The 27,654-nt window shown below is 35.1% G+C and overlaps 1 protein-coding gene across 3 annotated transcripts in view; it reads left to right on the top strand.

The window, feature by feature from the left end:
* The window catches only part of Znf280d (zinc finger protein 280D), an 86,407-nt gene that overhangs the window by 16,560 nt on the left and 42,193 nt on the right, over positions 1 to 27,654 (top strand). For all 3 annotated transcript variants that reach the window (XM_037207353.1, XM_028865494.2, XM_028865501.1), the window contains exons 3-10: positions 239 to 300; positions 3,508 to 3,654; positions 6,506 to 6,571; positions 6,672 to 6,811; positions 14,080 to 14,197; positions 18,928 to 19,095; positions 19,447 to 19,556; positions 26,303 to 26,526. In XM_037207353.1, the coding sequence (XP_037063248.1) occupies positions 273 to 300; positions 3,508 to 3,654; positions 6,506 to 6,571; positions 6,672 to 6,811; positions 14,080 to 14,197; positions 18,928 to 19,095; positions 19,447 to 19,556; positions 26,303 to 26,526 (1,001 nt within the window). In that variant the 5' untranslated portion in view covers positions 239 to 272. The remainder of the gene's footprint in view (positions 1 to 238; positions 301 to 3,507; positions 3,655 to 6,505; positions 6,572 to 6,671; positions 6,812 to 14,079; positions 14,198 to 18,927; positions 19,096 to 19,446; positions 19,557 to 26,302; positions 26,527 to 27,654) is intronic.

Genomic DNA, 27,654 nt, shown 5'->3' with positions numbered 1-27,654 from the left:
TGTGGTGGCTTTTCAAGACAGGGTTTCTCTGTGTAGCCCTGGCTGTCCTGGAACTCACTTTGTAGACCAGGCTGGCCTCAAACTCACAGAGATCCACCTGCGTCTGCCTTCTGAGTGCTGGGATTAAAGGTGTGTGCCATTACTGCCTGGCTAAGAATTTCTTAATTCCAAGTTTTATATCTCAATATTTGCAATTAAAATGACTAAAAATTGACTGATGTCATATGTCAATACTTAGGTGACAACTTATAGAAAGTCAGATCTGCAACTTGATGGGTGACAGTTCCTTTCAACCAAAAGGTAAGCATTGCTTCAATAACTGATACTCGTGTGCAGCTGATGTATAATTATACTTTATGATAAAGGGTGAGAAGTGGGGCACATCTTAAAACCTTGGAACAATTGAAGTAACAAATGAACTAACAAGTCAAGTAGAAATGAAGTATTTTATCTCTACTAACAGAAATGGCTACTATTTATCAGTTTGGTATACATTATCACATATTTCTTTTATGCTTGTCTGAGCATTTATAAAAAATTATATAAAAGAATTATAGCTTTTTCTTAACAGTCTTTCATATTAACAATGGCAGAGCCTTGTTATTTACACACACACACACACACACACAAAGTATATATATGCTTGCATGTGCTGTATACTTTATTAGTTTACAAGGGTTGTCATAACAAAATATTATAAACTAGCTGGTTCAATTTGGTAGAAATTTATTTTTGGACATTTTTTTAAAGGTTTATTTATTTATTATATATATAGTGTTCTGCTTGCATGTATGCCTGCATGCCAGAAGAGGGTACCAGATCTCATTATAGATGGTTGTGAGCCACCATGTGGTTCCTGGAATTGAACTTGGGACCTTTGGAAGATTAGCCAGTGCTCTTAACCTCTGAGCCATCTGTCCAGCCCCCAAATTTTTGAGTGTAGAAAGTCACGACCAGAGTATTGCTAGACTTGATGTCTTCTGAGAGTGGGTGAGAGAAAAGCTCCAGGCCTCTTATAAATGGCCACATTAAATTTGTGTCTGATTGTGACCCTATTATTAAGAACATGGTAGAATATTGTCCTAATTTTGAGTTAAAAGTAGAAATGACACTTTTTTGATATAATAGAAAAAAAATACTTAGAAATGATAAAAGAAACTATTTAAAGTAGAACCTCAGATTATTTCTTTGGTAGACTTACTATCTTCATGTCTGGATAAGCTCCACTGATACTCATGTACATAGCTGTTCTATTAGTTGAGGCTCTTAACACTGTTTTCCTTCCCCACCTTGCCTCCCCCTGTTCTTGGCGTTCCATCTTTCTCCATTACAATGTGAATCAATATGCATGTAATTTAAAGAGCCAAACAGTCTGAAAAAGGCTTTAATTGACTCTGCCAAAGTTTCATGAAGTTTTGTGTGCATGTATGTGTGTATACTATTGCATCAATTTTACTAACAATGTTAGATAATTAAAGATGGATGTTTTAGCTTTTTAAAAAAAGTATCCTTTTCATTTCTTATTTATGTGTATGTGTGTGTCTGAGTTTATATCTTGTGTATGTAGTGCTTGTAGAGACCAAAAGAGGGCATTGAATTTCCCTGGAGCTAGAGTTACAGGGAATTGTGAGCCACAATTATTCAGAATAGAGCTTGGAGTACTCTGGAAGAGCAGCAAACGCTCTTAACTGTAGAGTTATTTCTCTAGCCTCTGTTTTAGCTTTCTTTTTATATATGTACTTATTTTATTGTTTTTAATTATGTGTAGTGTGTGTGTGTGTGTGTGTGTATGTGTATGTGTATGGAGGGGGGTTATGTTCATGTGTGAATGTAGGTGCTCACAAATTTCAGAGGAGGGTGCCAGATCTCTTGGGCCATCTTCAAGAGCAGTATATGCTCTTAACCGCTGAACAACCTTTCCAGCCTGTTTTATTTTTTATACTTTTCAAGTTTTGTTTTCCAGAGACAGGGTTTCTCTGTGTAGCCCTGGCTGTCATGAAACTTGCTCTCTAGACCAGGTGGGCCTTGAATTCAAAGATCACCTGCCTCTGCCTCTGAGATTAAAGTTGTGTACCACTACCACTTGGCCTGTGAGGTGATCTTGAAGTTAACTTTTGTTGTTGTTGTTGAGACAGGATTTCTCAGTGTAGTTTTGGTGCCTGTCCGGGATCTCACTCTGTAGACCAGGCTGGCCTGGAACTCACAGAGGTTCGCCTGCCTCTGTCTACAGAGTGCTGGGATTAAAGGCGTGTGACCACTGCCCAGCTTGAAGTTAACTTTTTTTTTTCTCCGAGACAGGGTTTCTCTGTGTAGCTTTGAGCCTTTCCTGGAACTCACTTTGTAGACCAGGCTGGCCTCGAACTCACAGAGATCCGCCTGCCTCTGCCTCCCGGGTGCTGGGATTAAAGGCGTGCGCCACCACTGCCCAGCTGAAGTTTTTAATCCCGTCATGTCCTGGAGAAGTCTTCTTAAAGTGCTGCTATCCTGCATCTATCCTATTTATTGTTCTCTAGACCTACTGACTTACTACTCTCTTCTGGGACTTTCTTTTGTATCCAATGCTATGTCCTGTGCTCCTTATGTCTTACTTTTTGTTCATTATGCTGCGTGTATGTGTGTGCATATTCACGACTGCATATGTACTGAGATGTATGGGGAGGGAAATCAGAGGACAGTTTGTGGGAGTTGGTTCTATTCCACTATTTAGGGACTGGGGATCAAACTCAGGTCACCAGAGTTGGCAGCAAGCGTCTTTACCCACTAAGCCCTATTAGTTTTATTTCTATTCAAACATTAATTTCTTTGGTGCCTCTGTTTCTTTCCTCTACTTTTCTTGCTTTTTTGTTATCTCTTTCTTAGAATCCTTTTAGTTTGTTTTTACTATCTTTTGATCTTTTACATAGGAAATTTTCCTTCCTAAAATTCGTGGTGCTTATCCATCCACCTTTAAGAGAGAGGTATTCCTTGGTCAGAATTTCTAAGTAGTTTTTTCTGTATGCATTGCTTTATTGAATTTCTTTAGGGAGAAATGTGTAATTCATTCTACTTGAGATAAGCTTCAGTCCTTTCCTCTGTTTTTCTCTAGCACCATATCCCATTTTTTTTTTGCTCTTGTGCCTTGCATTTGTAAATCTGGTTCATTAATTATAATTTGTTTCCCATCTGTGGCTTCTTATTACAGTCTACCTCTCTTTTGTTAAGTCTTTTTTTTTAATGCAATGAATAGGATATAATCCTTTTTGTGGAGATAATCGTTCTATATGTATGACTGAAACTCATTTTGACTGGATTTTCTAGCTGCTGTAAATAAATAACTATTGTCTGTCTGAAGTCTACTAGTTTATTAGAGCTTAGAAAGTAAGATCTCAGTTTCTTACTGTTATCATGTACTCATCACAAACACCAATTCAGAAATTGTTACTAGGATTATTAAAGTAGATTTCTAATATGTTATATATAGCAAATAACTTTTTTAATTAAAAGAAAGTTGCTTCTTTTAAAAATTAGATAATTTAAAAATGGCAGAACTCTTCATGGAGTGTGAAGAAGAGGAGCTAGAACCATGGCAAAAGAAAGTGAAAGAAGTTGAAGAGGATGATGATGATGAGCCCATCTTTGTTGCAGAGATAGCAAGTTCAAAACCAGCAATTTCAAGTAAGCATTTACTTTGAGTGAAGGCAGTTGAATAAGGTTATTTCTTAGGGTTGTTGTGAAAATGTCCTCATCCCACCGTTAGAAGTTAGGAATGAGATACCTATTAGAAGACTGGTCAGGGTTGACTCTGACTGGAGCTTTAAGAAGGGGTAGGTGCCAAGTACTAGAAGAGCAAGCAAGGAAATGCACGGGATTTGCTGGTGGCATTGGAGCTCTTCTGAGAGCAGAAATTAAAATTTTAGTGGTGCTGAATAAACCAGTTTATCTGTTTCTTTCTCTTTTTTCTCTCTTAAACCCAGAGTAGCTTAAAGGGAAAATTTAGAATGCTTAGCTTTAATTTTTGAGATGTACTAAATAAATTTTGTGTTAATTTGAGATGAGAATCTCATGTCCAGGCCCCGCTGTCATCTCCACTCGCCTACAAAATGCAGAGAGAGTATGTGATAACGGCTTACAGCTTCTGACCACAGCTGTCTTTCAGCAGCACCTTTTGTATGTAATACTGAGGGTGTTGCCTCAAGCCATTGTGTTTTTCTTGTATCACAGTACACTCCCATCTCAGGCTTTTTAGTAGAATAGCCTTTGGATTATTAGCTTTCATTTAGAATGTTTGGACCTAACATTGTCACAGTGTTAAGGTAAGAAACTGATAGTTGTTAAGCTGTCTACTCAGAAATGTCTGAACAGAGCCAGGTGGGGTAGCCTCACAGCACTAGAGAGATACTTGGGGAGGCAGGTGAATCTCTGTGGCTTCCAGGCCAGCCAGGGCTAGATGGTGAGACCTGTCTCAATGGAAAAAAATCCAAAGTGTATAAATTTCAAAGATAAAAAGATTCTTTCTCATTTTAATTACATGTTTAAGCCAGAAAAATTTATCAAAATTGCTAATGTGTCCAGCATATTAGTATTTCTTATTTTACCTTGGTTAACAGTAAGAGAGTACTATGAAATTTTCTGAAAGTGTACTTCTTGCTTTTCTTGTATAGGATTGGATTGGTACTTATACAGTTTTATAATAGAATAATTTAACCAAATGAAATGTCAGTATCATTTCCTGTGATAGATAGGTAATTTCCCATGGAATGCTAAGTGAGATGCTATTTGGATTATAAGTTTAGTATGATAGTGTGCATGTGACTAATATCAGAATGGTCTGTTTTCTTATTTATCGTTTCCTAGGTATTGGTTATCTTACACTTGAATGTTACTATATTGCAAAATTATTATTCAAAATCTCAATGAAAATATGACAGGATTCAAGTTGAATTTATACTGATTAGAGATGACTGTTAACTGTACTCAACTATAACAATGAATATTAGTTTTAAGATGATTCTGTAAGAAAGAGATTGACATTAGATTTTTTTCTGAACTGTGAAGATGAAAAAATTAAAATGATTGTATTATTTTATCTGGAGGCCATAGGAGTTTCAACATGAAATATGAATTAGATGCATAAGAATTTGTCTTTTATAGATCACAACCACTAAAATAGTATAGCAATAGTTATTTGATAGTTTGATTTTTTTTTTTTTTTTTTTTAAAGTTTTGGTTTTTTTGAGACAGGGTTTTTCTGTATGGCTTTGGAGCCTGACCTGGAATTTGCTCTGTAGACCAGGCTGGCCTTAAACTCACAGGGATCCACCTGCATCTGCCTCCCGAGTGCTGGGATTAAAGGTGTGTGCCACCACTGACTGGTGATAGTTAGTTTAAATATTAATCTTGGTTTTCTGATTGAAAAAAGTCAAGTTGTTTGAGTAGCTTCTTTTTCTTATAAAATTAATGTAGTACTTGATTAGTAAGCACTGTGTTAACATTACTGAAAAAATATTAGCTAGTTTAACTATTTTACAAAGATCTATTTAGTTTTAATTTATGTGTATATGTATTTGCCTGCATGTATGTATGTATTCAATGAGTACTTGGTGCTCACAGAGGTCAGAAGAGGTTATTGTATCCCTTCAAACTGGCAATACAGGTGGTTGTGAGATACCATGTGGGTGCTGGGACTTGAACCTGCAAGAGCAAGTTTTCATTCTTTCAAATTTTTGTTTCCTGAGTAAGCTAGATGTTAAAAACTTTGCACATTCATATGTATGTAAGAGTAAGAACTTTAAATCAGTCCCTCAAAGTCATGACAATCTTAACTTCTGATAAGATGATAGATTTGATCCTCTTAACTTATAAGATATTCCAGTAAACTTTAGATTCATTTTAGTCTGTAACTTCTAATAGTTTCCCTTTTGGAACTCAAAGATAATGATAAATAGTCCATGGAAATTCTCCTTTTAGAACTGTGAATAGAATATGGAGAATGGATCGGGGTTTAATTTTAAGTCATAGGAACCCAAACATATATACAATTCTGTCACCATCCCTAGGAAAGAATAGACTTCAACTCCACGCAACCATATTTAAATATGTTTTTAGAAGAGGTTTTTTTTTTTTTTTTGGCTTTTTGAGACAAGTTTTCTCTGTGACATCCCTGGCTGTCCTGGAACTCAGGCTGGCCTCAAATTCACAGAGATCTGCTTGCTTCTGCTTCCTGAATGCTGGGATTAAAGGTGTGTACCACTAGGCCTGGCTTTTGGAAGATTTTATGTGGACAAAAATTTCTTTGCCTTGTAGAATGTTTGGCTTATATGCATTTGGATTTATCATTTGGATTTATTATACTTCTGGCCTTTGGACATTTAGTTATAATGAGAAAGATTGTGCTTATTCTATAAAACAGTTAATGCTGATAAAATATTTTCAAATTAAGATAATATTCCTTCTAATATGTTTTCAGTTCATAATTTTAATATCTCTATTTCACTCAAACAAATTTAAAATATCTGTGTTTTTTTAGATATTTTGAACAGAGTTAACCCCAGCTCCCATTCACGAGGACTAAAGAACGGTGCACTTAATCGAGGTATAATACTATTGTATTACTTTAATTTTAAACTAAAATAGTTTGAAAAACTTGATTATATAGAAATGTATTTAATGTGTTGTGTAATTTTAAAATACAGGTTTTACTACTTCATTCAAGCCTACAAGTCAACGCTTCCCTAATCCAGCATCAAATCCTGTGGCTGCCTTGCCAGTCAATTTTCATCCTGAATCTAGATCTTCAGATAACTCTGTTATTGTTCAACCATTTTCTAAACCTGTAAGTGTTTTCAAAACTATTTAGTCAGTTTGAAATATTAACAATACCCAATTAAAATTATAGATTATCAACAAGTAGTCACCTGTTATCATAATGGGTACCACAAAAGGTTAGTCAGATGGGGAATATGCTTAAACTGGTTAGGTATAGCTTTGAAAATGAAGACTCTCAAAATGTGAATAAAAAGATTATACTGAAGATCACATGATAGCAAAATATTTATGCTTGCAAACTGGGCTAGGTACTTTTAATTTTGAAAAATTATTGAGAAGCCTTGATAGCGTTTTATTCATACTTTAGTTAAAAATCCTTAGTAAAAAGTAATAGATAATGGTAATAATTAAATTTATTAAGCTACTAATAGACACATATTTGTACTAACTGCCATACATAAAATAATCTCATTTAATTCTTAAATATACCTAGGAAGCAGGTATTGTTACTTCCTCCATTTTATAGTTAAATAAATACTGAGTTTATAGTGATTAAATGATTCACTTAGGACTCATAGCTGAGTGGATCTCAGATCTCAGTATAGGCTAATCTATAGTTTATCTGTATATGCATATATATACATGTGTATATATTGTATATGAGTGTATAGTTTAAAAAATGAAAGTATTTCCTCAGCTTAGCAGTTCTAAGGATGGTGTGCAATTCTGGAGGATTCCTTAAGACACTTTCAGGTGTTTGATTTCAACACCATTGTCAAGATAACTGAAGACACTTTCTTTTTCACTGTTTGACATTTGCATTGCCGACACAAAAACAGTGCTGACCAAGCTGCTGATGGCTTATTGTGAGTCAAAAAAAAAAGCACTCATCTGCACCAAAGTTTGTGGGTTAGCCACCCACCATGCATGCCCAATGAAGTACTCCAGTTATAGTCAGTTTTTCAAAAAAGTTTTGCGGGGCTGGAGAGATGGCTCAGAGGTTAAGAGCACTGACTGCTCTTCCAGAGGTCCTGAGTTCAATTACCAGCAACCACATGGTGGCTTACAACCATCTGTAATGAGATCTGGTGCCCTCTTCTGGCCTGCAGTCATACATGTTGTATAATAAATAAATAAATGTTTAAAAAAAAAAAGTTTTACAATGTATTAAACATGTTATTTCGTTAACTATACCCTTGAATATGTGTCTTTTTAAATGTTCTGTGTGTCGAAGTGAGTAGTGTACATAAAGCATTTCTGTGTCTGAAATATCTTGATGATTGTCTTTAGGGAAAAGCATTAGCATGATTAGCAAGCTGAAATACCTGATGCATTTTAATTGAATGCATTTTTACTTGAAATAATGACTGACAAGTTGTGGTATATTATTTCTTCATATTGCCATAAACTAACATATATTAATTATTTTATAGTCTTACAGTTTGTGTTGGTGGGAGGCAGATTGTAGCTTAACTGGATCCTCTGCTTTAGGGCCTAATAGGACTACCATTCAAGATTTGGTCCTCAAAGCAGTCTCATCAAAAGCATTACTGGGGAAGTGTCTTCCAAGTTCAAATGCTTGTTGGTAGCATTGGTTTCCTAAAAGATTGTCAGAGTGAGTCTCAGGATCCTTCTAGGTTTTGACTTATTCCTTGCCATGTGGGTCTTCCCAACATGACTACTTGGCTCCTGAAAGTAAGGGAGAGTTCTTTGTTGTTGTTGTTGGTGGTGGTGGTGTTTTGTTTTTAGTCAGCTTTTCTCTGTGTAGCCCTCTGGAACTCACTCTGTAGACCAGGCTGCCCTCAAACTCAGACACTTGCCTATCTCTGCCTCCTGAGTGTTGAGACTACTGCCTGACTTGATTTTCTTAGTTTTAAGAAACAATTATGTTCATAAAATGATGTTATATACTTTGTCATCTTTACCATATTATTTTGTTAAGAATCAAGTCAGCTGTCCTAGCCACATTAAAAGGAAGGGAATCATACAGGATATGAATATCAGGAGATGGTACCATGGAGTCCACTTTAGAATGAAGTTATTCAGTCCTCAGTTTGGTACAGATTTCATCAATGTTGAACATAGTGCGCCTTCCATTTGTGGGAAACGGCTGATAGTTGTGTTCTTTCTTACCAAGGATAAAATTTGAGCTGTCAAGAAAAAAATTAAAATGTTGGAAATCTTTAATCTGCCATTAAATCTTGACAGCTCCCTAGTATTTCAAGACTTTTCTGATGGGTGGTATAAATAAATGGATTTTTTGATGATGTGTAGTGAACTTTTTCAATATTTAAAATAGTTTATGAAACCAATAGTTTGTAACTAACCAAAGGATATATGTTATTGAAATGTCTGAATAAAAGTATATTGTAGGCTAACGATTTTAATGGCACAAGGTATCAAAAGTTCACAGATCAAAATTTCAGATTTCATCGTGATATACCTTTAAGAAAGTACTGCCTGATGAGTTTTAGTAGGATCAAAGTAGTATCTTAACAGTGGTAATTCACACTACTGAAATGCTCCTTTCCATTACATGTTGTCATGAGTCCATATTCTCTTTTGAGCATTTAGCTTAGTTATTAGAGAAGAGAGCTTGCCTAGTACACACAAAGCTCTGGGTTCAAGCACATACAGCTAATCCCACCACTTGGAGAGGTAGAAGCAGGAGGATCAGGTGTACAAGGCCATCCTTGACCACATAGTGAATTTGAGGCTAACCTGGGATAATGGAGACCCTAGCTCCCAAAATGAAAATAAAAATTGCAGAGATATAAAATACTACTTTTTTTAATGTATCTGCAAATAATTTTTTTATAAAAATGCTACTCATGCTGATCCATAATACACTTAATGTAATTTAAAAATAAAGTAATATTTAATATATTTCTGTTTTAAGTTCTAGTTTGGTAAATATCTATAGATTTACCAATGTGAAAAGTGTTTTAGGGTTTAGTTATTTTTAAATGTTTAAGATCAACTTGATGCTGGAAAGTTAGGTTAGCACTGCCTTAGTGAATAGTAGTAGTTCTTCTTTAGACAAAAACCAGGAGAGTCTACTGACTTTCTATCTTGGATCCTGTAAGGTTCCAAAGGCTATTCTTCATGTTCTTCAAAAATACAGTAAATGTTATAGTGAATTTGTTTTCTTGTACTTGTCATTAGTTGTTCGGCATTTAGAGGAGAAAACTAGAGAAGGAAAAGCTGACTAACACAGTAAGAGAAACAAACCCCACTCTGAGGAAGAAAGCAGCAAAGGGTGGCATAAAAGTTAGAGACTGGAGTCCTTTCACTTCAGAGTGTTTCCTGGCTATGGACAGAAGACACCCCAACTGACGGGTTGTACTCCTGGAATCCTGTGGGGAAAGAGCAGATTGGCCAGTTGGTTTGTACGGTGCCTAGAAATCATACATTTAAGTCTCAGTTATCTGTGTGGTCAAAGCTAAAATCACAGACTTGTGTTCTGGAATGAATCTTCTTATTTTAGGGGCTTTCCCCATGAATGTTGGAAGCTACATTGGCTTTAATTATTATTTTTATTGGTTTTTTAATTTTTAATTTAATAAATTTAATTAATAGTTTAACATTTTATGTCATGTTTTTAATTTTTCATGGAATATCTTTGTATCTCAACACTATTCAGGCAGGTATGGAAATATTACTGTTAATATCATCAATAAAGTTAATATGTATGACTAATGGGTATGAATATCATTGATAAAGTCAATATGATATATGACTATTGAGTATGAATTACTTTGTTTCGCTTATTTACTTATTTATTTAATTTTAGTTTTTTGAGACAAGGTTTCTCTGTGTAGTCTTGGATGTCCTAGAGCTCACTTTGTAGACCAGGTTGGCCTTGAATTTATAGAGATCCACCTGCATCTGCCTCCCGAGTGCTGTGATTAAAGGTGTGTGCCACCATCGCCCTGCTCTGAGTATGAGTTTTATGTCTTCATTTAGACTTGGATTATAGTTTCAATACCATCAGTAACAAATGATGCTGTTTTGAGAGCCTTCCTCAGCCACACCTAACCTTAGCCTACCTGTCTATATATTGGGAAAGAATGTTAGGTCTTCATTAATACCACTGTGATAACTAATCGATATACATTTACTGTGACAAGCAAGCGAACGTAATGTATACGATGTGACATTTTAGTTTGCTAGGTTAAGTGGTTAAATAAATGTTGGTTATCCTAATTCTATTGTAGTATCTACTTTACTCTTACTACTGCATTTAGCAAACATTTTTCAGGTAGTCCATTTTTTAGTTATTCTGAACTTTCATAAGACACTGAAAAATCTGTTTGAAAATTCTTTTTAGCTAGTTATTTGTTGACTAATAGGTTGCCTTCTTTGTAATACTAAAGATACTTAATAAGTTACTTTTTAGGGATGTGTTTAGTAGGAATAACTGTTACAGTTTTGTTAAAGAGTTTTGGTTTTTCATTTTGTTTTTGACAGAGCAAATGAATATTTGAAAGTACAAATATTTGGAAAAAGTGTTTGCTTTAATGAAATAAGATTGTACTTGGTTACTGTTAGGTCATGGAATTAATGAATTTTTTTATTTTTCTTTACACTACATCTTAGGTTCAGATGCTCATGTCTGCCTCAAATTCTAAGTATGGTATTGCTTTAGGATTATAAATTATTCCTATGATCTTATAACAATCCCATATCAGTAAAGTTAATAATAAAATGAAATTCTTAATTATCCTTTAATTTATAAGCACAAAACAAAACCTACATGTTTTTGAAAGATAAACATATCTGAGGGGAGTTTAGAAAAGACAGAAGAATTTATTGTTTATCAGTTTATGTGCCATGAGGAGCTAAATTGTGCAGGTCAGCACGTTTACTTTTTCACTAAACAGTCTATGAGGAACGTGTCCTATTTTTGAAAGCTTGATAGTAATGGTTATATGATAACTCATGAGTTTAACTCTTTTATCTATTATTGAAAATATAGGGTTTATTCTTCATTAAGCTTTCTTTACCATAAATTCTTGAAAGTTTAATAAAGGACACTTTCGAGACTTTTATAATTAACTGAAGTCTTTATGTAAAGTCATCCCAAAATATAACCTAGTTTGCCAGTAGTGAATATTATCCTTCCTTTAACTTTATTAAAGTTAATATTAGTCTTGCAGAAAAGGTAGGAGAGAGTTCCTATATTTTTCTCATCTCGCTTCCCTCATGTTAGCATCTTACCTCTTATGACTAACAATTAATGTTAACCAAACTTCAGATTCATAATTAGAACGTGACCAAATTTCTTACTGATGTCCTTAGATCTTGTTTTTGAGTCTACCTTGCAGTTACTCTTAACTCTTCATTCATAGTTTTTACAGTTACACTTTTCTGTTCATGACTCTGACAACTAAACATTGTAAGTAAGTTATTTTTAGTAGACATCATTTTTAAACAATACTAGTTTGTAATTGTTAAATTTTTGTATTTGCATCTTTCTGTCCAGTAAATTAAAAAAGAGGGTATATCAAGTATATTTGTCTTTAGCGTTTTGTTTTTGAACTAGTATATATCCTTTTATTTTTTTGTTGTTAAAACAGCTCTTTTTGAGACAAGGTTGCCCAGGCAATCCTTGAGCTGGCTAAATAGCCAAGGAATGCTTTCAATTCCAGATCTTCCTATTTTCACTTCCTGAGTGCTGGGATTCCAGGTGTGCACCTTGGTGCCTGGCTTTTTTTTTCCCCCCATGGGAGGGGTCATTTTAATACTTAAGCATTGTTTAACTTAAAACTCATTTTATCATGTGGAAGGTCCAAAAATCAGTTAGAACTTACTTTGCAGAGTGATTATTGTTCCTTATGAGTCATATTGGATTATATTTGTGTGTGCACATACATTAGTGAACTTGTTATGTATGTAGTATTGGAGCTTATATCTCTAGTTGTATTGACCACTTCAAAATTATACTGAATATGTATACAGTTACATAGAAACTTATATTGCTCTATTCTTGACCACATTACAGTCCATCTCATACTTTTCACTATGCTCTTAAGATTTTGCTAGCTTGGCTAAGAATTCCTTTGAGCTCTAGTGTATGTAGTTGGTTGTTTTTACTCTTTGATCTGTGGCTCTTTTTCTCTTTGGGGGGCCCGCTACCCAGCTCCCAAATAAATATCCACAGAGGCTTATTCTTTTTTATGAATGCCTGGCCTTAGCTTGGCTTATTTCTAGGCAGCTTTTCTTAACTATCCCGTCTACCTCTTGCCTCTGGGCTTTTACCTTTCTCTATTTCTGTATATCTTTTCTTTCCTTCTTATTCCATGTCTGGCTGTGTGGATGGCGCCTCATGCCCTCCTCTTTATTTTCTCATTCCTCTTTCTCCCCAGATTTCTCCTCCTCCTCATTCTCTCTTCCTGCACGCCCAGCCTATCCTTTCTCCTGCTTTGCTATTGACCATTCAGCACTTTATTAGCTGAGTCAGGTGTTTTAGACAAAGTAACACAGCTTCACAGGATTAAATGCAACATAAAAGAATGCAACACATCTTTGCATCATTAAACAAATATTCCACAGCATAAACAAATGTAATACCTTAAAATAATATTCTACAACACTCTAGGTCTCTTGGAGAAGGCACATGGGCTGAGGTATTTTATCAGCTGCTTCTGTCCTAATCTCTTTCTGATTGGCACTGGTACTTCATTCTATGACCCAAGTTGCTTTTTTTTTCCCCTGTGACATTTGACATTCCTTGGCTTAGGATAGATAGGTTTGTGTGGAACAATTAGAAAAGTAAGGATGCATTATTTTTCTTTATGACTACGTAGTTATAAAGTTCTCCAAGTCATCGCTTGAAATTCATTTCATATAAAAAAAATTCACCCTCAACAGTGATATTTGGGAGTAGGATATAAGAGTTACTGAAGCTTTTAATTTTTTACATTCATGCCACTATGTTTTCATTTTTCCTCTTTGTTTATGCAGAGTTTTTACTGAGTTCTATTACTTCTTGATGATATATTGCAGTTTTAGAACCTCTAAGCATGTGTTGGTCTTACAAATATAAAGTAAGTTTGCACTTCTTTTACTTTGAAAACACTGGATTAGAACTTGCTGCCTAGGTTAGGTGATTATTTTTAGCTGGGCACACAGGAATAAATGAGCTCTATTAGCTTGCTTTCAATTTTGAGAGTTGATAATTTTGTCCAACTACTTTTGTGTTTTTCTAACTTGTTGAATCATCAACGGTTTTTATCCATGATATAGGTATATCATGAAATTACTTTTATACATGTGTTTAAGACAATAGTTTTATGTCCAGTTCATGTAATATTCTTTCTTTGAATTTAACAGGGTTATTTAACAAACTCTCCACGAGTTCTGTCTAATAACTCTTCAGAGTTACTGTTTGACCTGACCCAGGATACAGGATTATCACATTACCAAGGGGGACCAGCACTTTCTATTGCAGGTTGGTGTCATTACTTTTTTCTTTAAAAGAGTTAAAAGAAAGTTGATTGGATAATCATATGGAATTAACTTTGTGTTTTGAAGCCCGTACCTTTGTGTGAATGTATTTGTATATTGTAATATGGACTGCTGTAAGTAGTTTTTAGTGTCTTTTTGAGGCAGTTTTATGTAAAATCTTCACTAAACCACATTGTACTCTTTTTTCCCCCCTGTGGATCCAACCTTAAAAATGCTTAAAAAACATCAGTGAATTAGAGATAGCTTGAGATACTATAAACGTTGTTAAGAAAAATTAGTTTCTGTGGTTACTAGTGTAAAAAGGTATATGGTTGTAATTGAATTCCTAATTAGGTTAATGCCTCTATTTCAATAAGTGATTTCAGTATATAGTTATGTATGACTTTATGGTGCTATAAAGTGGCCACAATTAAATAGTTTCTAGACTAGTGACGTGACTCAGCAGGCAAAGGGACTTGCTTCCAAGCATAATGACCTAAGCTCCATCACTTGGACCCACATAGTGGGATGAGAGAACTGACTCCTAGCAAGTTGTCCTCTGACCTCCACATGTGTGTTTCTACCATCCCTCCCTTGCCCTCCCCTCCTCTCATAAATAAAAGGTAATTAAAGAAGTAGTTCTTGAATGTGGTGGTGTACACCTGCAATCTCAGCATTTGAGGCTGTGGCAGAGGATTATTGTCAGTTTGAGGTCAACCTGGACTATGTAATGATATCAAGGCGATTCTGTGCTACATAGTGGGACTGTGTCCCCAAAACAGACAAATTATTAGTAAATTTTTTTTTTTTTTTTTTTTTTTTTTTTTTTTTTTTTTTTTTTTTTTTTTTTTTGGTTTTTTCGAGACAGGGTTTCTCTGTGTAGCTTTGCGCCTTTCCTGGAGCTCACTTGGTAGTCCAGGCTGGCCTCGAACTCACAGAGATCCGCCTGCCTCTGCCTCCCAAGTGCTGGGATTAAAGGCGTGCGCCACCACGCCCGGCAAATTATTAGTAAATTAAACATAGTAAAAAATGGTCTTTAGAGTGAGAGGGCCGTGGAGCCAGAGCAGATCCACGACAAGTTTCTAAAACCCTGCCAGGGACCAGACCTTCGTTTCCATTTACTGGAACTGGCTGGAGCTGAGCAAGCAGTTCTTGGGGAGATCACAACTCAAGGGCAACCAATCAGCAGGTGCCCCACAGCCTTTTGCTGACTCAGTAGGCCCCCCTACCCTCCCCCGCCCCAAACTCCCAACATTCTGCTAGCTAAAGAAAGCTTTTCTTATCCTCCCTTCAACAAGCCCCTAAACACTCCCACCAATCAGCCCCCAGACTAATCTTTCCTCCACCAATCAGCACCAGATTAATCCCTCCTCCCTGGAATTCCCCTAACTCCACTTAAAAGAAGCTTGCTACCTCCCTTCCGGGGCGCTATTTGCCACCCCAGCATGTTGGAAATAATAAGTGCTCTTGCTGATTGCATTTGTGACTGATGGTCTTTCTTGGGGGCTTCTCTCGGACCCTAACAAGAGTAATGAAATTTACCTATTGAAGATTTAAAGTTCCTTTAGTGCATATGATAAGTATTCTTCATTAATTTAAAATATATTAGTGTACCATGGAGGAATTTTGTCTTTTGAAAATTCCTAATAATTAAGGCAAGTTAATTCTTTAACGGTAGCAATTTGTATTTATTCAAGTATTTTAACTAAGATGTATAAGGTATTTTGGAATGTGTAGATTGTTTACTAGATAGATTAATGAGGTATTTACCAGATTTCCTGCACTTTGTTTTTTCATAATAGGGCTTAAAGTGCTTTTCCATTTTAAAAATACCTTATTTGATAAACACGTCTCTGAATGTCACTTACATACATAGTTTACTAAAATGTTTACTAATATCTTGTTAATAAAATAGGTACAAGCGAAAAGAAACGGAGAAAAAATATTTGTATTAAATCTGGCATTAGGAAGCTCATAGACTTTACTCATAGGAAAAGTCTTCAGTCTTGAAACTTCTGGGAAGAAAGAACCAATAAAGACTCCTATTCTCCCTCTCAGCTTTCTACTACAGTGAGTGAAACTTCATTAAGTGGGATAACTAGGAAGTCGTAGGTTTGAACCTCTGCTCTTAGGAATGTTTAGTTTTTATCAGATCAATTGACCTCTTTGTACTTTCAATTTTTCATATTAAGAGATGGGGCTATTCATTTATCTTTTGTAATTCATTCAGTTCTCCACACCTGGAGCAAGGCACCTGAAGATATCATTTTGACTCTTGCTCTAGTTCACACAGGGCTTTTTTGATGCCCAAACAAAATAAGTGAAATGTGAAAATAAATTTATAAGGTTCAAAGGATTTGATAACAAATACCGGTAGCATGATTGACAGACTACTGTCTGGAGATTATGAGGTTTGAGTTTGACTTTGAAAGAAAGTAGCATTTTTTATTGGCAGAGCTAGAATTGTTTGGGGATAGGGAGTAGCACAAGCCTGACAAAACAGATAAAGGGTCAGCATTTAAAACACATGCAGGACCAGTTGACATGGATCAGTTGGTAAAAGCATTTGCTTCCAAGTCTGACAACTTGAGTTTGATCCCTGGAGCCTACATGGTAGAAGGAGAGAACAGACTCACAGATTGTTCCGAGTTTCACTGAAATTCCATGATTTGTGCACCCCTTCACTCATATGCACAGAGATAGATAAATAAATAAATGGAAAAAAGATTGGAATGAATGCAAAGTGGTTTTATTTAATATTGAGATTTCTCATGTTAAATTTTTACATTGAAACATCTATTTTTACCTTCCATTCTATTTTGTAATTATTTGATTAATTAAAAATGCTATCACTCATTTGTTTTCTAAGTAACATAAACATGTTAATACGATTACACTACTAGAGATCTTTTTCATGTATCTGCAGTGTGTCTGTCTCTGATCAAGTGTTTTTTTGTTTTGTCTTGTTTTCAAGACAGGGTTTCTTTGTGTAGTTTTGTTCCCTGTCCTGTATCTCGGTCTGTAGACCAGGCTGATCTCAAACTCACAGAGATTCGCCTGGCTCTGCCTCCCAAGTACTGGGATTAAAGGTGTGCTCCACCACCGCCCGGCCTTCAAGTGTTTTGAAGATCAAGAAAAAAATCATTATTATTTTGTCTTGAAAGATGAAACAATGAAATGAGCTAGTATAATATTCTTATTTCTTGGCAACTTTGTCCTCATTAAAAATAATGATAGGCAAATCTTTTGGAATAATTTTACCCTTTAAAGCAAGTTAAGGTATAAAGTATTTTGTTAGTAATGATAATTGTTATTTATTATTTTTCTATGTACCAAGTATTTTAACGTTCTTTGAATACATTGTTTGACCTTAAAGTAACTGTAAAATAAGATATAACGTACTTTACAAAATGGAAAATGAAACTCAGAGAAGTTAAATAAGAATACATAAAGTGAAACTGACAGAAGTCTGGGTTTGAATTCAAGTTATCTAACTTACATGCCTGGAATATCTTTAACATTTGTTGTTTTTACATTTAATGTACAGATGGGACTATTTAATACACAGTTAAGGAGTCCTTTGTACAATGTACATTATGTGTTATTAAAAAAAAAATACTTTGTTTGGCCTAATTATAGTCTATTTGCCCCTCAATCCCTTGCTGATATTCTACTGTTTAATCTTTTAGCTTTATGGTGATTTTTTTCAAATGGAAAATTATTTTTAAGAATGAAATGTCTATGTAAACAAAGATTCATGCGAAAGTCTAATAAATCAAATGGAAGAGTTTTTTGTTTGTTTGTTTTTGGTCAGGCACTCTTTAATATATTCCCTAAAATGGGACACAACTCCTGCTCTTATATGCCCTTTCATTTGAGTGAGTAAAATATTATTTAGGCATAAAAGTTTCTATTTTGTACATAGCAGTAAGTGTGTAATGTCACAACCATAAAGAGATCAGTTTGTCCATTAGATGGAAAAGGACTGATGTCACATTAGGCATTTTAAATAGTTACAAAATTTTAGCTGGGCATGATAGTGCACACCTTCTCAGGAGGCAGAGGCAGGCAGATCTCCAAGTTCATGGCCAGCCAGGTCTACAGAATGAGTTCCAGGACATCTAGGGATTTACAGAGAAACTCTGTCTTGGAAAAAAAAAAAAATGAAAGAAATTTTAGAATCTATAAATGTTTAGAAAAAATGATTGTGTGTGCGTGCATGCGTGTGTTTGTGTGTGTGTGTTGTATATGCATGAGTGTAGTACAAACTTAAATGTATTTAAGCATCTGAAGATTATTGGTTCTTAGGAACTTCAGAATATCTTTCAACAGTTTTTTTTTTTTAAGCCATATTGAGAATGTTCTTGCATAGAAAGGTAATTTCACAGATTGATCAAATAAATATAGTCCTTCGTAAGTTTTTATGCTATTTCTTTATACTCTCTAAGTTTGTATCATTTAATTTGTTTTTTTTTGAGACAGGGTCTTACTATGTAGCCCTGCTTGGTTTGGAACTGGTTAGGTAGATCAGGCTGGTCTCAAGAGTTAAAGAGCTCTGACTACCTCTGCCTCCCAAGTACTGGGATTAAAGGTGTGTGCCACTGTGCCCAGCATTATCATTAATTTTTATCATTGATAATTATATATTTTAATTCCCACACATAGACTTAACTAGTTATAAGCAGTATTTTATAACATTTTAAAATCTTTTTCCCACTATTTAAATCATTTTAGGTTTGAATGAAAGTTCATTTTCGTCAAAACGTCTTTCTGGTTCTGACATAAGCAGTGTTAACCCAAAAAAGCCTAAAGCTAGTGACAGTATTCCTGGAGCAGATGCCTCTTCTGTAGTCCCAGAAAAGCCCCCATCAGTGTCGTCTCTGCAGGTGGTGACATCGCAAGGTAACGAGGACAAAATTACTGTGGTATTTAAAGATAAGGTTTGCAAATTGTTACAGATTTAGAAACTAATAGTGGTTATTTAAAGTTAAAAAGTGCTGAATTGATGGCTTACTGGTGAAGAGCCTTAAAACCCTTGCAGAGAACCCCAGCACCCACACTGAGTGGCTACTAACACCAGCTAACTCGAGCTCCATGAGGCCTGACATTCTCATCTGGCCCCACAGCCGCCAACAGAAATGTGGCATTCTTGTACACATGTGTGTGCACCGAGTAATAATTAAAAATAATTCATTTTAAAAAATGCCCTGAAAAGTGCTTTTTGTTTCATAATTGACTTGAATTTATTTTTAGGTGTAAATTGCTCATCAAATCAATCTAAAAATGGAACAGCTTTTCCAAGAGCATGTCCTAAATGCAATATTCACTTCAATCTTTTGGATCCTCTGAAAAATCACATGACGGTAAAATTTTTAAGATCTAATTTTAAAAAGTTTGAAAATCTCTAAAAATGTTAATGACTGGTTTATAGTAAAGGATGGTTTATTCTAACTAGTTAGGTATGAAATCTCATACTGGATATATCCATAGTGCTTCGGTAATAGTTTATATTCAAAATGGTTCTATAAGGTAGTGAAATTCTGCCAGGCATGGTGGCACATGCCTTTAATCCCAGACTTGCAAAGCATAGGGAGGCAGATCTCTGTGAGTTCGAGGCCAGCCTAGTCTATAGGACAGTCACAGCTATACAGAGAAACCCTGTCTCAAAAAACCAAAAAAGAAGACAGTGAAATTCCTTAGTCCATATATTTTACAATATTTGCTTATTGTATTCTGGTTTTAAACAACATATTGATTAAATCATATTCAGATTTGTAAAACATTTTAGTGTAAATTTAATCTTTTTATAACTTAAAAATTCTATTTTATATATATATGGTAATGTGTGCATTCCTCATTAGATGATGATCTAAGATATACATATTAATTGTCAGTATTCAGATGTAAACTTCAAATGCTCATGTTTTTCTTATGAAATAATTGTTTTGATAATGCCCAGAATATAGTTTGTACAATTATTACAAATTAGTTTAAAGTTTTTATTGAGGTAAGAAGCTTTTGGTTTAGATTTTAAGAAAATTTTAAAATATTTATGAATTATGAAGGTTAGCTAACACATTCCTTCAAATATTAGCTTTTACTGTGCTCTGCTATGCCTTTATAAAAATGTTCTGTGATCTTGTTCCTACTATAAATGTCAACAAGGCAGGAGAAGATAAGAAAAAGAGCAATATAGAATGTAAAAGGAAGAGAATGAAAGAAAAGAATTAAGTAGCTATTGCTATTTCAGAGGCTGATTTTTTTTTAACTCATTATTTTGAAAAACAGAAACAGGAGGAACTCACTGGCAGTTTATGGAGAGAGGGGAAACATTTCTGTCAGTGGTGTTGCCACTGGTTAAGTTGTCCATACTCTTGTAAATAACCCTTCATTCATCAAAGTAATCACAGTCAAACTGATTGAGCTTAAAAAAAAAAAAACACAAGCTGAAGACAGGAGGAGGACTTACTACTTCTTGGGAACAGGCAGAATAGGAACAAGGACAAGAGAGGATAGTGAAGGTTGAATGTGATCAAAATATATTATGTACAGATATGAAAATGTCATAGTGGAACCATGCTTATGAATAGCTAATATAGACAAAAAAAACTTTGAAAAATTCCAAACCTAGTCTCTTTATTCAGAATTATATTTGATTTATACTACTTGTAGCTCCCAGAGTGTAGCCTTGAGAATTGTACTTTGTGCTTTGCTCATACAGGAAAATTATCCTGTTCAAGTGATTTCCACTTTCTTTGTAATGTTTTAAAATATGATGGTTTATATGTTTGACATTAGAGATAGAGGGTCAAAAGGGAATACATTAGTTGTCTTACTCATTTTTTGACTAAGTTTTGTAACCACATGATTCATAAAAGCCTATACAGGGATGCAAATGAGGAGTCTGGCCCCAATTCATATCTACCTGGTTCCTAAGGTGACTCTCAAAGTAAATAACTTCATATTAGTTTGCTTTATGTACTCTCTGGTTTTCTTTTTGTGTTTATGGATAAATATGAATGTTCTTATTTTCCCTCTTATGTGTACAAATTGTATTATACTGTATAGTCTTCTTGGCCTAATTGACTTTCTATTGCTGTGATAGAAACATCATGACCAAAAGCAATGTAGAAAGGAAAGGTTTCATGTCAGCTTACAGTCAGTCCATCATGAAAGGAAGTCAGGGCAGGAACTCAAGGCAGGAACCTGGAGGCAGGAACTGAAGCAGAGACCTTGGAAGAATGCTGCTTACTGGCTTGCCTCTCATGGTTTGCTCAGCTGGCTTTCTTACACAACACAGGACTGCTTGCACAGGTATGGCTCTGACCCTAGTTGGCTAGCCCCTCCCACATCAGACATTAATAAAAAAAAATGCCTCACAGACTCATCTATAGTCAATGTGATTGAGGCATTTTCTCAGCTGAGGTTCCCTTTTCTCAGATGACTCTAGTTTGTGTCAAGTTTACAAAAAACTAATCAGGACACTTTTGCACTTGGAGAGATTGGTGACCTCTGTCCTAAATGTGGTTTTTGGTTTTCTTGTTTTTTTTTTTTTTTATATCTTTTAGCATTATTTATGATTACTTTTATTGGAAATTGCCAAAATGTTATATAATATTCAAATAGTAGAACCGCATACCATTTTATGAAAATAACATAATTCATAAGTGAATGTATGTATTTTATTCTTATATATAATCTTTATTTCATAGTGGATATACACACAGTAATCAAATTTAGGAAGGGTAATTTTAAAACCATTGGGCAATTCTTTAGGCACAGAAAGACAAACACTCCATGATCTAAAAAAAGTTATCTCAAAAGTAAAATATTTGATTTGAGTCTAAGGAGGTTAAGGAAGAAGAGGATGGAGAGGTTAACAGTACTATCTTATATAGCTAGATAGGAGGTTCTTAAGATGTACAAAAACATAACATGATAGGATGAATATAATTAAAAGCAACACATTTTATCAAAAAGAGAAAGGCTTTTTGAATGTGCTAATAAGGAAATGATAAAAGTTAAAGTAATGGTTATAATTATTACTGTTATTTGATCATTACCCAATGTAAACATGAGTCAAAACATTACGCTAAACTTTATAGAAGTTCCAGTTCTAGTCCCCACTTTAATAAAAAGGGTTAGGGGCTGGAGAGAGAGGTCAGTGGTTAAAGCACTTGCTCTCTTGCAGAGGACCTGTATTTGGTTCCCACACCCACACGGCTGCTCAGAACTATGTGTAACTCCAGTCCTATAAGGACCTGACACTCGAGTCTGGCCCCTAGGGGGACTCACACACATGTGCACATACATAAACGCAGGCAAACAAGACACATAAAATAAAAATAAATCTTTTAATGAACATTTCAGTTACAGGATCTTTTCACTTTCTAGCTTGACAAGAACCAAGTGTAAATGGTGTCTGGTAACTTGTTAAACTACAGACCACAACCTGGAAGGTGTTTAATATGTACAGGAGGGCTTAGCTCATCAAAAGAAGGCCTGCATACGTGAAAGACTGTGGAACAGGCTCAGAGCCAGAATCACTGTATCGTCAAATAAAGTTGTGTGGTTGATTTTAGGTCCTTGTATTGTGCCCTCCATATCTTACTATCTTTGATATTAAAACCAAAAGCTAAACTTAATCCTTGTTTTTAACATTGTACTTGCATTTTGAATGTTTTAGGATATTTTGATTTTGCTCAAGAACAGTCCCCTACTCCTTTCACTATACCTTGTATGTTTTTACTTGTCATGTGTTTTTCATCCGTTTATTTCTTCTGTGGACCTAAATCTAAAATGCTATGGAATAGGTATTCTGAACAAGGATTTTTTGCTAACTTTAAAACTCTGATCCTGTCTTGTGATAGAAAATATTAAAGCAAGTAATTTATCATCTGTTATGTATATCATAATTTCTGAGTATGTTAGTGTGACCATTAACTTTCATAAATAGTGAAGTAGACATTTTTGGAGAGCACAAGCCTTGCACCACACCTTTCTGTAAGTCTTTTCATAGGTTCAGAAGAGAATCCCATACCAAGTAGAACATGGAGTGGCTTCCGCTGAAAGCCAGACCTAACATTTAGGCCGTAACATTAGCTGCATTAAAGAATTTTATAAATTCCAATTTTCCTGTGATTTTTGTGATTTTCTTTCCACATAGGGTTTTAAATAAGGATAATGCTTTGTCTGTTAAAATAATGCCATTGATGCACATACATAATATATAAATTTTAAGTAATTTCATTCCTGCAGTCTCCCTCTGGACACCTGTCTTTCTTTGATTGAATCCAGGGCCTTGTGTATGCTGGGCAAGTGCTCTCCCACTGACCTGCCATAGGCCTGGAGTGATTCTCTATAGTAGAGTGGTTTTGCTCCATACCATGCTTCTCTTCCTTAAAATTAAGAGTAGCATTATTTCTACTAGTCTTATAAAAGTCCTTAGAAATAGCTTGATTTTCCTAATTTTGAGTTCATATACTTTAACATATACCTCAGAAAAAAAAAAATCTAGAAATAAGGCTGGACCCTTAATCCAAGTACTCAGAAGCAGAGGCAGGCAAATCTTTGTGAGATCAAGGCCAGACTGGTCTACTTAGCAAATTACCAGCCAGCTCTGTTTCAAAAAAGAAAAACAAAACAACAACAAAAAACCCAACTGGGTTGGGTGGCTGTAGTTTCATTTTATCAGAGGGAAAAAGATCATCTTACTAGGATACTAATATGCATATCCTTCAAAATAAGGTCTAACTATATAGCCCTGGCTGATCTGGAACTCACTCTGTAGACCAGGCTGGCCTTGAACTCACAGAAATCCACCTGTCTCTGCCCTCTGAGAGCTGGAATTGAAGGTGTGAGCTACCATGCCCAGCTAACACTTTAATTTTGTTTATGAGTGCAACCTCAACTGATAAATGTTAGTTATGTTCTTCTCTTATGAGATTTATTCAGTATTTTTCCTACTTCCTCGATATATTTTAAATGTTGTTGATGTTTTTACTTTTCTGGGTTTAGAAATTAAAAAGTGGGCTGTGAAAAGAGTTTAAGCAATCAGCTCCTTACAGGAGTACCTAATCTCAGAACCCACATTTAAAAAGGTCAGGGTACACCTTTAATACCAGCACTCAGGAGGCTGAGGCAGGTGGATCTCTGAGTTCAAGGCCAGCCTGGTCTACAGATTGAGTTCCAGGATAGGCTCCAAAGCTACCCAGAAAAACCCTGTCTCAAAAAAACAAAACAAAACAAAAAGGTCGGGGTGGTGTTCATGTTGTAGTACAAGCTAGGTGGATGGTGCTTGAGGAATGGCAAGAGGCTTGGTGTATGGCTTCCATAGACATGTGCATGTAGGTGTGCTCACACCCATATGTGCACACCTGCATTTACATAACACACACAATATAAAAGATAAAAGTTGAAAATGAAATATAGTAGGAATAATGTAACCTTGCAGAAAATGCTGTACATCTAAGGATCTAGAGACTCACTTGTGGTAAAAGAGGAAGTGGATCTATTAACCATAGCATAGAATAATTTGTATTAAGGTTTTCAGATGCTGATTTAATAGCATACTTTAGAAACATTTACATTATAAAACAATCACATTATAAAACAGTGTTTCTTGTCAAAAAAAAAAAAAAGCAAATAAAACTTCTTAGGTATTGCAGTTTAGGTGGTTGGAAGTAGTCCCAGGAATTTCTCTCTCTCTCTCTCTCTCTGTCTCTCTCTCTCTCTCTCTATCTCTGTGTGTGTGTGTGTGTATATATATATATATATATATATATATATATATGTATGTATATACATATGTATGTGTATATATATCTCTCCCCCCTCCCTGCCTCCCTCCCTCCCTCCCTCTCTTCCTTCCTGTCACTTAGTTATTCATTGGATTTTTGGAGACAGGGTTTCTCTTTGTAGCCCTAGCTATCCTGGAACTCACTTTGTAGACCAGGCTGGCCTTGAACTCTGATCTACCTGCCTCGGCCTTCCATGTGCTGGGATTAAAGGCGTGTGCCACCGCTACCTGAAAGGAATTGCCATTTTAATAAGCACTTCTGAATTTTTTTAATGTAGATTTTTCTAGGTTTGCCCTCGAAGAAAAACTTACTAAAAAAAAGCCCTACAACTATACATTATGTACAATAAATAAATTACTTATGTATTTATCTACAAAGTGCAAATATGAAAAATTTCATACTACAACTAGTTTGGACAACTTGATTTTATTACTGGGAAGTAAATTTTTTCTTCAAATGTTTAAGCATTCTGGATTCCAAGATGTACCAGATGCATTTGTCTTTGTATCCCAGATGTTTTTTAGTACCATGAATCTAGGGAATGGCGTTTAGCTGTGTAAAAGTCTAGTTTTCAACAGCTTAGCAAGTTGTGGCTTTTTTGGTTTTTTGAGACAGGGTTTCTCTGTGTATCCTTGGCTGTCCTGAAACTTACTCTGTAGACCAGGATTGACCTCTGCCTCCTGAGTGCTGGGATTAAGGAGGTGTGCACCACTACCATCCAGCAGAAGTTTTCATATAGCCTGATACATCAAAGCATGTAACACTAACCTTCCTCCTGTATTATTGACATGGTTATGAAATGAATGATTTTTGGTTAAGAAACAAATGACTATTAAACATGTATCTAAGCAGGCAAATTGCATGGGAAAAGTTTATAGCCAAGTCCTAGTCTTAAGGTTTTTTTCATCTCTTTTTAAATTTTTGTTTTGTTAAGATAATGTTTATGGGCTGGCGAGATGGCTCAGCTGTTAAAGGTGCTTGCCGCCAAACCTGACGACTTGAGTTTGATCCCTGGAACCCACATGGTGGAAGGAAAGAACCGACGTCCGCAGGTTGTCCTCTGACCTCCACAAGTGCACTGTAGCACTTACACGCCCATACATAACACATACTCTAAACAAATAAATAATCTACTTAAAAAAAGATGTTTACTCTTCTAAACTTTTTAGAATGTCCACCATAGAATTTCACTATTTCTCCTAGATATCTTATCAAGCATAGTTTTATGTGGTTTAACTTTAATTGAAAACATAATTGTTTTTGCTATTATTTTGTAATAAATAAGGCATCTTTTTTTTTTTCTCTTCTAGTATTGTTGTCCAGACATGATAAATAACTTTTGGGGATTTTCTAAAATAGAAATTCCAAATACAGCAAACGAAGCCAAGACTATTGATTCAGAGAAAGGAAAATTGATTATGTTAGTTAATGACTTTTACTATGGAAAACATGAAGGAGATGTTCAGGAAGAACAGAAGACTCACACAACTTTTAAGTGCTTCAGTTGTTTGAAAGTTCTCAAAAATAACATTAGGTATGTAAATATGTATTTTTATTTAATGAAAGTTGAAATACGAGAGCTGTGACCATTGTGTCTTTATCATACACTGTCTTGCTATTCCAGAGAAGCAATTCCAGGACATTCTCTTTTGTTGTGTTTCCAGATTCTCCTCTTAAATCTCCTGATTCTCTTTCTTTCATATGGCTTAAGAAAGGACAAAGATTAGTTTAATTTGGAGCAAAATGAATCTATTAGTTTTCTAGATATTTGTGTATTTTTAATTTTCTAATGTCTCTGAATACTGTAATTTCTTCACAATACTAGAAGTACTTCTTCAAAAGTTCCCAGATTGAGTTCTTCCTTACTATTACTATTTGATGCTCAAATCTTCCATTTTATATTTATCTTTTGTTGTTGTTGTTTTGTTTTTCAAGACATGATTTCTCTGTGTAGGTTTGGAGCCTGTCCTGGAACTCGCTCTGTAGACCAGGCTGGCTTCGAACTCACAGAGATCCACCTGCCTCAGCCTCCTGAGTGCTGGGATTAAAGGTGTGTGCCAGCACTGCCCAGCTTATATTTATCATCTTTATAATATATATCTAATGAGAATTGACATTTTTTTAGAGATGTACTAATCACAGAAGACATGTCTGTTTTAATTTCAGATTTAAATAAAAATTAGGTATTTCATTCTTAATGGAACTTAAAAATTCTTATATTAATGTTTTAAATTTTAAGAATATATACTTCCAGAGACATATATTATAAAAATACCACCTTTGCCAGGCTTGGTGGCGCACGCCTTTAATCTCAGCACTCAGGAGGCAGAGGCAGGCGGATCTCTGTGAGAACGAGGCAGCCTAGTCTACAGAGTGAGTTCCAGGACAGGCTCCAAAGGTACATGGAGAAACTCTGTCTCAAAAAACCAAAAATAAATAAATAAATTAAATTAAATAAAAAATCTTATAAGAATAACAAGAAGTCACCAGGTAGCGGTGGTCCACACCTTTAATCTCAGCACTTGGGAGGCAGAGGCTTTCAGATCTTTGTAAGTTTGAGTCCAGCCTGGTCTAAAGAGACGGTTCCATGACAGCCAAAATTACACAAAGAAACTCTGTTTCAAAAAAAACCCAAAAAGTATTTAAAAGAAAAGGAAAAGAA

The sequence above is a fragment of the Peromyscus leucopus genome, chromosome 7 (assembly GCF_004664715.2).
Source record: "Peromyscus leucopus breed LL Stock chromosome 7, UCI_PerLeu_2.1, whole genome shotgun sequence".
NCBI classification, from domain to species: domain Eukaryota; kingdom Metazoa; phylum Chordata; class Mammalia; order Rodentia; family Cricetidae; genus Peromyscus; species Peromyscus leucopus.
This window is presented reverse-complemented; position numbering and strand designations above follow the sequence as displayed.